This window comes from Coenobita brevimanus, chromosome 112 (genome assembly GCF_032717465.1).
Source record: "Coenobita brevimanus isolate Jiangsu-jjx chromosome 112, ASM3271746v2, whole genome shotgun sequence".
Lineage (NCBI taxonomy): Eukaryota > Metazoa > Arthropoda > Malacostraca > Decapoda > Coenobitidae > Coenobita > Coenobita brevimanus.
In genome coordinates this window covers 23,800,356-23,815,450 of record NC_137065.1, presented here as the reverse complement: position 1 = coordinate 23,815,450, position 15,095 = coordinate 23,800,356, and the positions used below count along the sequence as shown (strand labels likewise).

Sequence of the window (15,095 nt, the reverse complement as noted above, 5' to 3'; positions counted from 1 at the left end):
TCAGATGGCAACATTACAAATGACCCACATGTGAAAGCAGATATTTTTGCCAGTACATTTGCCAGAAATTCTACTATAGAGGATGCCAGCCAGAACACCCCAGTACTAGAACTTGACTCTCCCGAAATTGTTTCACTTAAAATACAGACATGATACCTAAAATCCATCCTAGACAATTTACCCACCAGCAAAGCTCCAGGCCCAGATGGAATGCCGCCAATTGTTTTGAAAAAGTGTTCCCCTGAACTTGCCTCTGTTCTAGCAATTATTCAGACTATGCATAAGCTCTTCTTCATTCCCAAATTCATGGAAAGAAGCCAATATCCACCCAATTCCGAAGAAAGGAAGTTCCTCTGACCCCTCTGATTACAGACCAACAGCAGTCACATCTTCTCTTGGTAAGGGATTTGAAACATTAATTAACAAGCACATTGTTAAACATCTTGAATCCAACAACTTAATTAGTGATAGACAATACGGTTTTTGCCATGAAAGATCCACCATTGACATAATCTCTTAATTCATACCACCCATCAATCAATTGACCCACATGGAGAAACTCATGCAGTAGCCGTTGGTATTTCTAAAGCTTTCAATAGAGTATGGCACCGTTCCCTGCTGTCCAAACTCCCTTGCTATGGACTAACGTCTTTTATTCCTTTGATCTCTTCATATCTCAGTGACAGGAAAATAAGAGTAAAAGTAGATGATGTAGATTCCAATTTCCACTCAGCACCGGCGTGCTGCAGGGATCAGTTCTGGCCCCAACCCTGTTCCTGGTTCATATTAATGATCTCTTATCTGGCACCCACAATCCCATTCACTCATATGCAGATGACTCAACACTACATAGTTCATTCACACTCAGACACCCGTTTACAAAGTCTAATATCTCTAGCTCTCAGCTCAGTACAGCCATCTCCATGAATCAAGACCTATCAACGATCAGTGAATGGGGACAAAACAACCTTGGCTCATTTAATGCTGGTAAAACTAAATATATACAATTTACTAATAGATAGATATTGCCAGATTCGTATATTACCTTCAGTAATACTAATATTCTCATCTCCAGAAGTATTGAAATTCTCGGTGTCTCACTTAAGAATGCCCTCAGCTGGGCCTCTCATGTTACATCACTTGCTAAAAGTGCCTCAAAGAAACTTGGATTAATGTACGGAGTCCGTAACTTCTTCACTGATGAGCAGTTAGCTATAATTTATAAGAGTCATGTGCGCTCTCAGCTTGAATATTGCTCACCCTTGTGGAATGGATGTGGAGAGGTTGCATTAAAACAACTAGACAAAATTCAGAACAAGGCTGTTAGAATTATTAATAACCCTGCTATTATAAAATTAATAAACTACCTCCCCTACAAGTAAGAAGGAATGTTGCCTCCCTTGCATCATTTTACAGATATTTTTATGGCAAATGCTCAGACGAAGTTGCGTCCATGGTGCCACCTCTCCAAACCTTCCCTCGTGCTATACGGGCATCTGGTAGCGCTCATGACTGAGATGTCACTCAGCTATATTGCAGAACTTCTGTCTAGCAGAATTCTTTTTATCCCCGAACTGCATCTCTCTGGAACTCGCTTCCCATGAGTTGTTTCCCCTCAAACCTCAGTCTACAGCTGTACAAGTCCATCTGTTACAGATATTTTGTGAATGAAGAACGCCAATGATCTGGTGTATGGATTATTTTTTTAAATCATTTGTTTTTCCTTCCTCTGTTCTGTTATTTAAAAAATATACAAACGTGAGTGACTTGTGGGAGTGGGAATGAGGGAGGTGGTTAGAAACAGGGGAGGTGATAATTTTCATTACTTTGGTTGGATTCTAATATTACACTAGACATGGCTAATCAGTGATAAGGGGATGGATGACTGATGCTATTACTCTGGTCTTGGGACATTAACAATGGATATTGCTGTGCGTTTTTCACCTTCCCACTTACACCACAGACAACTCGCTCCTATAATGTGAGGTATCTTGTTGTTCGCCTGTTCATTTTTAATATATAGTTCTCCAAGTGTGTTAGCTGGTTCTTTTGACTTGGATTTGTTGGTTTTCTCTGCAGTGAAGACGTGTCAACAAAGAGTGACGGTGGTGGCGAGTGATTGAGTGGTGGTTACGGACGGTAACATATCGTAAATTGTTGAAACAGGGTCACGCACTTGACATATGCATATTATATACGTGACATTACTAAAACAGTAAAAATTACAATTTATTTATTTATTTTTTTATCTGCCTTATTTATATAACTTTGTATTTCTATGTCCATATGGTAGCTATTAACACACTATTGCAAATTACTTCCTGGCATGTTATTTACGGTAATGGTAACTTACGAGACTGTTACATCATGTAGATATGGACAACCGTTACATCGCCAGCCTCGAACCTCACAGACCTACCCGGCAACCTGTAAACAGGGCTGGGGTGGCGTGGGGCTGTGCGGGCAGGGGGTGGAAGGGGGAGATTGTTCGCTCGCCCGTTCTTCGCTGGCCATGGCTTCAGCTACAAGGGGTGGGTGGGTTACTGATTCTTGCTTTCGACTGTACGTCCTTAAAATGGCAGGGTAAACGAAGATGGTTAGGGTGATAGATAGATGGATGGATTTTTGTTAGGCTTTAATGAAAAATTGGAGAGAAAGACTGAGGGAAAAGTTGCCTAAGGTGAGACAGATTCAATTACACTAGAAAATTTAAATATCTGAAGGCATAACGCATTATAATAAGAACTGGGCCGAGGCAGAAGAATGAAAGAAAATGCAAGAATGACAATATTCTGTCTGTCTGTCTGTCTGTCTGTCTCTCTCTCTCTCTCTCTCTCTCTCTCTCTCTCTCTCTCTCTCTCTCTCTCTCTCTCTCTCCATTTGCGTATATATCACCCAATCAATCCGTTGCTTATCTATATGTCTCTATCTTACTGTCTCTATCTCTCTATATAATCTATGTACTTATCTATCCCAGAAGGTGTAGCGGCATGGCAGGGAGGTACAGTGCCTACTGTCAGCACTTCAGGCCTGCCACCCACCCCATACCCCTCCCTGCCCACACACTACCACCACACTCTACCGCCCAGTCAGGTAAGAACAAGAATACTTCCCTAGGGCACCATCATTGCCCCTTTCTTGTTTTGCATGACCTTGACCTTAGATCTATTTTGCCCAGAATTTACAAATTTGTTCCGCCGATGATTCATAGTCGTATTGTTCGTATCGTTAATAAAGGCTCCAATATGCTTACATGGGTCAGCCTTGGTCACCTAATGGCAGCTCTTCACGCTGCTTGATCTCTGCCAGCCTCCCTTTTCAGTCCCTTATCCCTGAATCCACACTTTGTGACCTTGTCCCAGGTTTTTTTCGATCTGCCTCTCGCAACCCTACTCCCAACATTCACACTTCCAAGTTATTGATGCATTTATGTGTTATTTTTTCTTTCCTCCCTTCTTTCGCTTTTTTCTTCGATTCCATGCCATACATCTTCCATAATGTTGCCAGACACACACACACACACACACACACACACACACAGTATATGAGCTCTCTGCTCTCTTCCGGAAGGGTAAAAAGCTGATAATTACAACCATCACATAACCATGACCGACCCGGTGAATTACACACGATCCCCTTTCATCACTTTCGGAGCTTAGGGGGACCCGAATTTAGGTTACCGTAATCTATATTACCTAAGTATAGGAGACCATCCTACATCTCTGGCAACATCTAGTCTAGCAAGTCACACACACACATTTCTAAGGGTTCAGTTAGAACATCAAACATAGTTACAAAAAAAAAGAAAAAAATGAGAAAGAGAATATTAAGGATGAGAGGTGAAATGAATTAGAATTATTAGGGTCAGTGCCTATCGACTGCAAGTGAGTCATTACGGCAGTCAGTTCAGATTCTGTAGAGTTCCAGCCTCCCCTCAGAATATGATGCGTAGCTATTGAATCAGCATCCAGGTCCCTAGGTAGACAGACCCAAGGAAGGAAAACCATCTTTGTCCTAGTGTCTGACTTGTTCGAGAATCAAACTTGGATTCTTTAAGTTGCAAGCCAGGCTTACTGACTTATGGACCTCTCCCCCCCCTCCAAAGAAAAGGAAGAAGAGGAGAGGAAGCAAGGAGAATAGATGATACAGAAGAAGCAACAGGTGTGTGTGTGTGTGCGTGTGTGTGGTAGCAGACCTGGCAGTGATTCCCTTGGGTAAGAGAAAAGACAGAGTTTATGGTCACTTTTATGATTGTGTTTTTGCCCATGGTAGCCGAGGGAGTGCTACTCCTTTGTTTGTGCCGGGTGTGCAAAGGGCAAGTGGAGGTGTAAACTGCACATTGTAGATGCCATAAGAAGCTTATTAGCACCTCTTGTTTCCGGTTTATTTCTGCAGATCGAGCTTCAGGTATCCCTTGTATCTAATTATACAGTGTGCATAGGTAGTAGGGAGAAATAAATAACATAACTGAGAATTATAAGGTATAATAGTCAAGAGAAGTCGCTAAGAAAGAGATGCTTGAAAACCTCCTTCACTAACAAGAATTTTTGCCTTAATGTCGCAGAAATCTTCGTAGCACCTCTTCCTTACCGATTTATTTTTCATGTTACACTATAACAGTCTCTTGTGGGGCACATACTGTAGTTGCTGCCAGTTTTTTCCATTACGTCGCCTCAAATCTGCGCCGTAACCCAGTAAGCTCCGTTGCACGTACCACTTTAGGACGTTTCTTCAAACCTGACGAAGATCCCTAACCCCATTCAGCTCATTTGGTGGCCAAGTGTGGTCAGATGGGGGGGGGGGTTAATTTCACTAGTAATTAAACGGACCTATTCCTACCTTATGACTAAAAATCATCGAATTTCACGCAACCACGATTTTCTATTCAAGTTGAGGGTTTAGCCCAATTCTTATTATAATATGCAAGAGCTGGCTAGAAATCTCGCTTCATTTGTTTGGACAAAAGACATGTAAAAGTAGTTTTAATCGCAACTGTATGTGTTTGTCAGTGATTATTATTACAAGTGAGCGAGCGAAGTTTACTGTCAGTGTGTGGGCAGAAAATTACAGCGAGTGTCCCGGCCCGACCTAACCGTCACACTTTTCAGAATCGAATAATTTTTTTCCTAACGAAGCTACAGAAGTTATTTTTCCTATAGATGTTAGGTTGATTACTTCAGTTTTGTATTTTAGGAATTACAAAACCTTTATCGCATCATAATACTGTGCAAACGAGAAAACAATTACATAAGCTCACTTGCTCGTTATGAACGACAACGACCATAATACTGATGATGATGAATGAGAGACTCTGTGTCGGGTAGGTAGGATCGAGCCAGCCATGAGCCATCTCAGATCCCGGTCGCAACTGCTAGACCGTCATTTACTCAGAGTTGTTGTTGCTATCCCACTACTAACATGGCTTTTAGTGTCGTTGATATTCTTACAGTTTTTGTGGTTCTGCTGCAGATTTTAGACTATACAGTAGGTAACACTGTTCTTGACTCTGTGTTCATACTTGTTCATGCAGTTTCTGGAGCTTGCTGAACAGATGTAGTGGGGAGAATTGTCACCGTTTTTGGCGTTGTTTTTATAAGGTGTTCGTTTCTGTAATCCAGGAAACCATATAAAACTTTGGGTTGCAACCATAAATTAAAATGAACACCTATTGGGCTAGTGCGTATTCCAGCCGGATGGTGTCCGTGAAGGTTTCCATCCGAGGCCCGGATAGCTGGGGTTTAGTGCTCGTTAAGCTACCCAGAGGGAGGCAAGTCATCCTCACCCCAAATTTAGATACTGAGTTACCTAGTGTCTGGCCCGAATCCTCATGATGAGACAAAAATGGAATTGATAATTGGATGCTCTGCAATGATATTAAAACTGCTGTTAAATGTGCTGTTGCTGCTATGGTAGTTATGCTGCTGATGCTATTATGTAGTTACCCATGTTCTTCCTGGTGTTATTTACAAGAGTTATTTCAGTTACTGTGGATTTAAGTAATATTACGATTTATATACCTTTGTTTTTACAATTTTTTTGCTGTATTTTATTTATATACTGCTGTTGTGCTGTAAGTAAAAATATTATTGTAGTGGCGTTGTGATTAAGTTCTTCCTCTTCACATCTATCACCAGACGCCATAATCCTGTAAGATGTGGCCTCAAACGAAACTACCCCCATGTCATCATCATGTTCTCTGCCTTCCAGCTGCCCTCTCTCCAATTTACACCTCCCTCCTTTATATGCCTATCCACCCCATCCCTCCATCTTACCCTCGATCTCTTCCTTCCCCCCATCCCTCTCTCCATCACCTAAATCACGTACACTTTCTTATTCAGCCTCTCATTCTCCATCATCTGCATTATTTACACTAACTCTGCCTAAAATGGACATCTCTCCATCTTGAATGCTGAGTTATAAAAATAAATATGCATTATTATAAGATACTCGTCGTGAAGAGTTCCATGAAAACGGGGTAGAGCCGTAGCATTATCTTTTTCTGCCACCGAGGCACGTGAAATGGGCTGCAGAAGGATGAAAATCCGAGACAATATATATATATATATATATATATATATATATATATATATATATATATATATATATATATATATATATATATATATATAGTGGCAGTGCTGCCCTTGTTACGATGCAGGCAACACTTCTGGTGCTGTAAAGGGACATCTTCCTGTTCTGGCACTAATAGTATCGGTGGCTCCGGTGCTCCATTATACAATCGTCAGTCACCTCCCACCCTATCCCCCGAAAAGAAAATAATCGACTGCATGAGAAAGGCAAATTCAGACTGCGGTCCACTGGGTTTACGCCCAGATGAACATGAGGCAACACCAACAGACATCATCAATGCTTGCATCGTGTTTTTAGGTGTCGTTATTGTTATTGGTCGTCATGGTCCTACTATGCTGCAGGTATCATTACCACTGGTACTGGTTCATACTGTTATCGGTGGCTATGCTGCTGACATTATGCTGCAAATATCATTGTTATCTGTAGTTATAGATGTTGCTACTGTTATTAGTGGTTATTCTGCCGATGTTACGAAGAAAGTATCATCACTGACGTTGACTTCAGCCCCTTGACTTGTTTCAGAATCATTTTAACTTGGCGGAGGTTTTCGTCTCTTTGTAGTTTTACTTCCTGCAGTTCAGTGGCAGAACTTGACTAAGCACGGTTCTGCATTCATCTCGTTAGCACAATGTTGTACCTAGCACCATGTTCTTGTGTTAACCTACTCTCATAACTCAGCATTCAAGATGGAGATTTAGCAATTTTAAGCCTAGTTACGATGAACAGAGTAGCTACTCGTATAGGTTATGATTCAGTCTTTTTTTTCCCTAAGTCGTGTTCTGGGCGGCATAGGTGTCTGCTTAGCTTCTCTTCCGTAGCCATTTACTTAGCATGTAGTACCTTGGCTTTCTCTTGTATGTTGTTTATAATGGGTTAATATCGACGTGGTTGCATTAACGGTAGTACATTAGAAGATACTGAGATGAAATGTGCAAAATGAATCTATTAGGACGAGATATTACAAAATTCCCAAAGGCCACAAATAATTCGAACTTTATAGTAAATTTGAGAAACGGAAGCATTAGTGCTGTTATTGATGTGATTCAAGCCACCTGCGGGCTTAAATTTACTCTATCCCTGCAGCCGCATCCTTCTACTAGGGGATAAGGAAGTTTGTGAGGGACTTTCATATAAACAGGCTGTGGAGCCGCCTGGTTATATCCGTGCCACCATATGAAGGCGTCACTCTCCACAGTATTAGTTGTTATTGTACAAGGTTTGTCTGAAATGTGATCCCAGTAGACAGCAGGCTGAATTTGTCCTCCTTCTGCAGTCCACCATTCTACTTTCTGGGAACAGGGTGATAGTTGAGGGACGTCTGTACAATCGGGCAGCGAAAACAGGTGGGCTATATGGATGCCACTACATGAAGGCGTCCCCCTCCAGTGTAATCCTCCGATACGAGCTTGTTGTTTGGAAAGAGTGCAATCTTCCACTTCCTCTTACTGTACACTGTGCTAATTAGGCTGGAACAGAGGAGTTAGAGGGCTAAAAGAATTAACAGACGGATTAAATTATCGTCAGGAAAAGGGAACTGGAAAAAAAGTGATGCATGACTGATATGGAATAAAAATTAAGATCTGGTACGAGAGAGAGAGAGAGAGAGAGAGAGAGAATTTGAAATCAGAGAATGAAAAGAATATAATATATAAAAAAAACACAGGCAATGCTGCACTGTTGCAACCGTCCATCTGACCCCGCACCTCACTGCGCACCAAACCAAGCTCATAACGGCCCTCATCCCCCGACCAAATCTTTTCTAAGGTGGGCATAAGGAGAATGCCTGAAGAACACATAACCTTGGCCCTTCAGACCCCTTGCACAGATCACATTGAAATCTCTGATTTTTTTTTTATCTTATCATAAAAAAAAACTACTAAAGACATAGCATCCCACCTATCAAAATGCACCATTTCACTCTAAGACACATAAGTGTTTTAAATTTCATGACTCTATAGCGAATACTTTCTGAGTTCTGGTCTGAGAATGAAATCTCTTCATCCGGCCAGCCGCCCTGCCACCCAACTCAACAGATGGACACCTATTGATCCCAGTGATAACAACACCTTCCTCTGACTTTGTTAGGTGGAGGGTAAAAATGCATCATCAAAATGAAGGAACAGGATAAATTAAACGTAGGCAATGCTACGCTACTCCAACCCTCCGTCTGACACACCCCCCACCTCCCTGCGCACTGAACCAAGCGCAAAACGGCCCTTCCCCCCCCCCCACACAATCTTTTCTCTTAAAGGTGGGCGTAAGGAGAACGCCTTAGGGACACATTACCTGGGACCTTCATATTCCTTGTGCAAGTCGCAATGAAATCTGTGGATTATTTTTTACTTAATTTTTTTTCCAAAAATGCTTAAGACACAGCATTCTACCTATCAAAAGGAACCCGTGCACTATAAGACACATATCTTTGTGAAATTTCATGGCTCTATAATGAGCACTTTCTGAGTTCTGGCCCGGAACTGAAATCTCTACGCCCTGTCAGCTGCCCTGCTGCACAACTCTATGGACGGACACCTATTGACCCCAGTGATAACAACACCCTCCCCTGACTTTGTCAGGTGGAGGGTAAATACGACAGGCAAGTAGTAACTTGGGGGTAGGAAAGAAGAATAAATATGTTGCAGTAAATAGAATATGGATGAATAAACAATTGAGAGAGAGAGAGAGAGAGAGAGAGAGAGAGAGAGAGAGAGAGAGAGAGAGAGAGAGCGAGAGAGAGAGAGAGAGAGAGAGAGAGAGAGAGAGAGGATATGTAATGAAAAGATCTCTCGTAATCCATAGTAATGTTCCTTTCTTCCCAACTGCCTCTGACAAGTCAAGCCCAGTAATGGCTAAGGCTGCTGACGTTGCGTTGATGTCTTTTTATAGGTAATTTTTTTTTCCACTGCTCCTCAGATTACTTCAAATTAGGCAGGATGTAATAATATAGCAGTTTTTTATCTTACTCCTCCAGTTCGGGAAGTTTGTCCTAAAACAAAAATAACTGCTTGGCGACAGCAAGGAGGAGGTTAAAGAGGTTGTAGAAGAGAGCATCCAGCTTTTTCTGCAGCTGCTGGGTTTATGCTGAAGTTTCTTGTGGGGTGACGTAATTTACTCTGTGTGTGTGTGTGTGTGTTCTTACCTTACCTTACCTAATTCTCTCTTTACAGGAATGAGTCAAGCTCATACTGTCCCGTGTCTTAAACCATATTTATCGTACATATCCTTAAATTTGTGAATTGTTTTGGCACACACTATTTCATTCGGTAGTGCATTCCACTGATCAATTGCTCTGCTTGGAAAACTGAATTTCCTTACGTCTTTATCACCTCTCTTCTTATGCAGTTTTTTCCAGTGTCCTCTTGCTGATGCTTCCCCGTATGTTAAGTAATCATTTATGTCTATTTTCTCCTTCCCTGATATGCATTTATATAGCATTATCATGTCACCTCTTTTCCCTCTCTCCTGTAGTGTTGGTAGATTCAGTTTATTTAGTCTTTCTTCGTAGCTTAGATCCCTTAAGCTTGGTATCCATCTTGTAGCGGCCCTTTGAACTTTTTCAATCTTGTCTACTGTATGTGTTTCTTGAGATGAGGACTCCAGACTACTGATGCATACTCCAGGGTTGGTCTGATGAATGATGTTATTATCCTTCTTAGCATGTCTTCATTTATGTATGTGAATGCTATTCTCATATTTGCAAGCAGTGTATACATGTTCCGTACCTTCTCACTGATGTGGTCAGCCGGAGATAGTCTGTTATTGATAATCACACCTAGGTCCTTCTCTCTTTCTGATGTGTGTAGGGTTTTATTTCCTAACGTATAATTCCGATCAGGTCTTTTTCCACTTTTACCAGACTTAGATTACATGACACTTGTCCACATTGAATTCCTTTGCCATATATTACTCCATTCATGAAGTTTATTTAATTCTTCTTGTAGTTCTTTACAAGAGTCTGTGTTAGTAATTCTCCTTTGTATTTTTGCATCATCTGCAAACATATTTAGATAGCTTTCATTTCCAGTGTTACTGTTTATATCATTTATATACACTAAAAACGATTGGTGCCAGCATTGAACCCTGTGGTACTCCACTAGTCACTTCTTTCCATGATGAGCAGTTTCCCCTTAGTATTGTTCTCATTTCTCTTTTTATGAGAAAATCTTGCATCCAACAAAACAGTTTGCCTCGAATTCCTCCTTGATGGTACAGTTTCCATAAAAGTCTTTGGTGTGGTACTGTGTCAAATGCTTTCTTGAAATCTAACTAGATACTGTCCACCCATCCTTCTCTTTCCTGTATTGTGTCTGTTACTCTGTCATAGTAGCTCAACAGATTAGTAACACATGATTTTCCTTTTCTGAAACCAAACTGTCTTTCTGTTATCATATTGTGTTCTTCTAGATGATTTACCCAAGCTTTTCTTATAAGCTTTTCTAATACCTTGCTTACAACACTGGTCAGTGATACTGGTCGGTAGTTGAGTGGATTTTGTCTATTCCCTTTCTTGAATAAGGGGACAATATTTGCTTTCTTTCAAATATCAGGTAGTTTATCTTGACTCAAGGATTTCTTGAAAATTAAAAATAATGGTTTACTTAACTCCTTTGCACATTCTCGTAGCTCCCAACATGAAATTTCATCAGGACCATTTGCTTTTCCTCTGTCTAATTTACTTAACTCCTCCTGGATTACTTTTTCTGATATTTGTATATCTGGTAGTGTGTGTGGACATGCATGTTCCACATAGTCCCTCTCATTTTTTTTTTCTTTTGTAAAAACTGATTGGAAATTTTTATTTAGTGCTTCACAAATATCTTTCTCTTGTGTATAGGTGATTCCCTCGTCCGTAATGGATTGTATTATATCTTTTACTTTGGTTTTGCTTCTGATGTAGCTGTAAAATAGCTTCGGTTGATCACTACTTTTATTTATTATATCCTCCTCAAATTCTTTTTGGGCTTCCCTCCTGATTCTTGAATAATCGTGTCTTGCATGTTTGTAATTATTAAATGCCCTTTCACTATTGTGTCTTCTGTATCTAGTCCACAACAAATTTCTTCTTTCTTTTGATTTTTTACATTCTGTATTGAACCATTTCTGTATTTTCTTATCTGCTTCTTTGTGCTGTGGGATGTACTTCTGGACTCCTATTTCATAAAATTCACAGAATTTTTTATATACAGCGTTTAAATCTTGTCCTCTAAGCTCATTTTCCCAATCAACTTCTAAGAAATACTTCTTTAGGTCTTGATAATTTCCCTTTTTATAGTTTAGGCTCTTTTTGTAACTTTCATCGCTGTTAACTATGTCATATGCTATCTTGAAGTTGCAATATAGTACTGCATGATCGCTTTTGCCGAGTGGAGGGTGATATATTAAACTGTCAATATCATTTTCTTGCCTAGTAAATATGAGATCGTGTGTGTGTGTGTGTGTGTGTGTGTGTGTGTGTGTGTGTGTGTGTGTGTGTGATCCCCTGTGGATACATAGGGCTCCACCGAATATACTAAATAAGGTGGCAAAAAAATTACATCTCACCAGAAACTATGTGACAGGGAGGCGAGATAATTTGTCACAATCCTCCCAATCAGGCATGAATTCAACTGTTACTGATTTCGCGGGCGTTCCTGGTGGATCATCGTCTACTACAGGTCCAACCGCACTGCCTCCTTTGCTTATGGGCACTGTGCCACCGAAAATGACTACGCACTGTTGCGGCAAATCAGAGACAGAGACATTAAACAAACTGAAATCCATGAAGATCTATACATACAATATAAGAAGCCTCACAGAAGATTACATACTTAATAACTTAATGAGGTAATTAGAAAACATTAGTTGTGATATTGTAAGTTTACGTGAGATCCACAGAAAAGAAGAAAAACTAATTCAGTTCCAAGACAGCCACCACCTACTTAACTACATAGGACGACAGGAAGAAAGAGTTAGTGGTGTAGATATCTAATTAACAGAATTCTTAGAGAGAAGATTGTTAAATTCAGCAATGTGTCTGACAGAGTAGCATGGACTGTAATTAGACTATGCAAAAGTTTGACCCTGAAAATAATACAGGTAAATGCACCGACTTCTCAAAGCTCAGATGAAGAAATATGAATGTTGTATGACGACATCTCCCAGATTACGGAAGAAAAAGAGACAAGATAGCCTTTAGTCATGGGAGACTTATATTTAAAAAAAAGTTGGCAAATCGAAAAATGGAGAGGCATGTATGGGAGTATTCGGAATGGAAGAAAAGAATGAGAGAGATGAAATGGTGGAAAATTTTGCTGAAATATATATATATAACGTGAGAATAATGAACACATTCTTTCACAAAAGAACAGGGAGAATATGGACCTAGAGAAATTAAAATGGAGGAACAAAAAATGAAATCCACTTCATTATAAAAGATAAGAATGGCACAGCCATAAATGTCTCAGCTATCAACATGGTAAATATACGAAGCAACCACTGAATGGTGCGTTGGATAGCCAGATTGAATTATACAAGTGACAGAAAGATTATTAACCCTTTTGCGCGCGGATAAGTTTTTAAATTTTCCCAGCTCTAACAAGCAGGTTTTTCTCCCTCCCCCCCCTGGCCGCCGCGCGCTAGAAAAATGTGTATCCTCGGCTCATTTTCACCACCCACACATATTTATTTTACCACAAAACCCATATATTCCTATTCGCCGATGTTTGTTCTACGCGATGAGCAAAAAAAAAAAAAAAAAAAAAAAAAACTTCATACGTTAGGGCGCTCGGAATAAACATTCGGGATCATAGATTTCAATTCCCAACATCACAAGTCGAATGTTTACTTATCAATCTCTACTTGTTATACCATCAGTCGAAAGAGAATTTTATTAGCTTTCGAATGGGTCAGGTCCCAGTTTGATGCGATGTATGGTGTCCGAGTAATAAGCGAGAAAGTAAAACCCGTTTTCGACAGAAAACAACATTGTTATTCGAGGAGGGCTTGCGAAGAACTTTCAGTGGCACCATTATGTTTTTTATTTCATCATCCTATCCACAATTTCATCGTCTTCTCAGTAAAGAACAGTGATCCTAGGTCTCACAGTTTTTGAGAAAAATGCAGTCAGCCGCGTTCACATATGCTAGTTTCCCGTAGCGCGCTAACCCTTTATGGTTGCTAGTTTCACTTTCTCTGGTTTTATACAAACAACTATTTCATATAATTAAATCTGTTTTGTTTTTAGTCCTCTCAGAAACCACACATGAACACCAAGCTTGTTGCTACCAACTGAAACTGAAGCTGTACTTCTTTCCCTGTCATTTGTGTTGAGGTAAAAAAACAATATACCGGTATATGTATATGTAAAGATACTGACATAAATAAAGGTAAATAGATAAATAAAAAAAGAATACCACGTACTTCTCCAGCGGCAATGATGTTCCTGCAGGACCAGATCGGTTGGAAGGTAAGGAGTTTTGTACTATGTGTGTGTGTGTGTGTGTGTGTGTGTGTGTGTGTGTGTGTGTGTGTGTGTGCTCCACTAGTGAAGGTATCGCTCGGTATGGTACCGGTTGAAACAATCACCCATGCAAAGCGACACATCACATACAGGACATATGTTCCTTGTGTCTTTCCTTGAAGCACAAGGCACACCTGAGCCTCTTCTTGTCAGGGATCCTTGCCCAGTGGTGGCCCAGAGTGTGATCCAACCTCAAGTCGTCGTCGATGACCCGGCGATACTTGCTTGGATACCCTCATGCTCTGTGGTCCTGTCGTGCAGGAGCTGCTGGCCCAGGCACGGGTTCTCCCAGTGGACCAGCAACTGGAGGTGATGGTGGTTCTGGCACCCCTGATAGGCCTTCTGCAGGTGGTGCTGGTGGTGATGGTGGCACCTGTGATGGCCCTGCTTCTGGTGGTGCTGGTGTGGGGTCTCCTGCAGGCTGTGCTGGTGTTAGTGGTGGCTGGGCCAATCCTGATGCTGGTGGTTGTGCCTGCTGCATGCCAGTTGTTGCTAGTGCTGGCCGCCGGGTAGGTAGGTCTGGGGCTTGGTGGAGTGTGTGTCTAGATGCAGGCCAGTCCTCTTCGTGGAAATGCAGAAGATCGTAGATGATCTGCACCACAAATTCCAGGAGAGTTAGTTGCACGCATCTGTACTTCTTATACAAGGCAAACACATTGAACAGTGCCATTTGGATGAAGTAGAATGTGATCTTCTTTCACTTGACAGTTCGGCATTGGATGTGGTAGTACTGGACCATTTGATCGAAATGATGCAACCCACCCATGTACAACAACAGGCTTGTGAATGACCTTCTCCACATAGGTTGTCCGCCCATCATTACCCCGCACCTTTCGTCGAACCCTCTTCGGAATGGTGTCCACAGCGTGGAAGGTGGATACCATGTTCACATTGCACTTGTCCCTCCACAGTAGGACTAGCACATTGTCCTTGTGCCCGTATTCCATGCCTCCCTCGGGCTGGCTCTTAGCCTTGGCAATGGCCTGCAGCTGGCGTGGCGCTCCTCAAG

General features: G+C 41.1%; 1 protein-coding gene across 1 annotated transcript in view; it reads left to right on the top strand.

Annotated features, from left to right (window-relative positions):
• Window positions 1–14,599, top strand: part of LOC145418134 (protein turtle homolog B-like) — a 192,501-nt gene extending 177,902 nt beyond the window's left edge. The window contains exons 17-18 of the mRNA XM_080286657.1: window positions 14,348–14,446; window positions 14,507–14,599. Of these exons, the coding sequence (XP_080142783.1) occupies window positions 14,348–14,446; window positions 14,507–14,599 (192 nt within the window). The remainder of the gene's footprint in view (window positions 1–14,347; window positions 14,447–14,506) is intronic.
• Window positions 14,600–15,095: the final 496 nt, after the last annotated feature.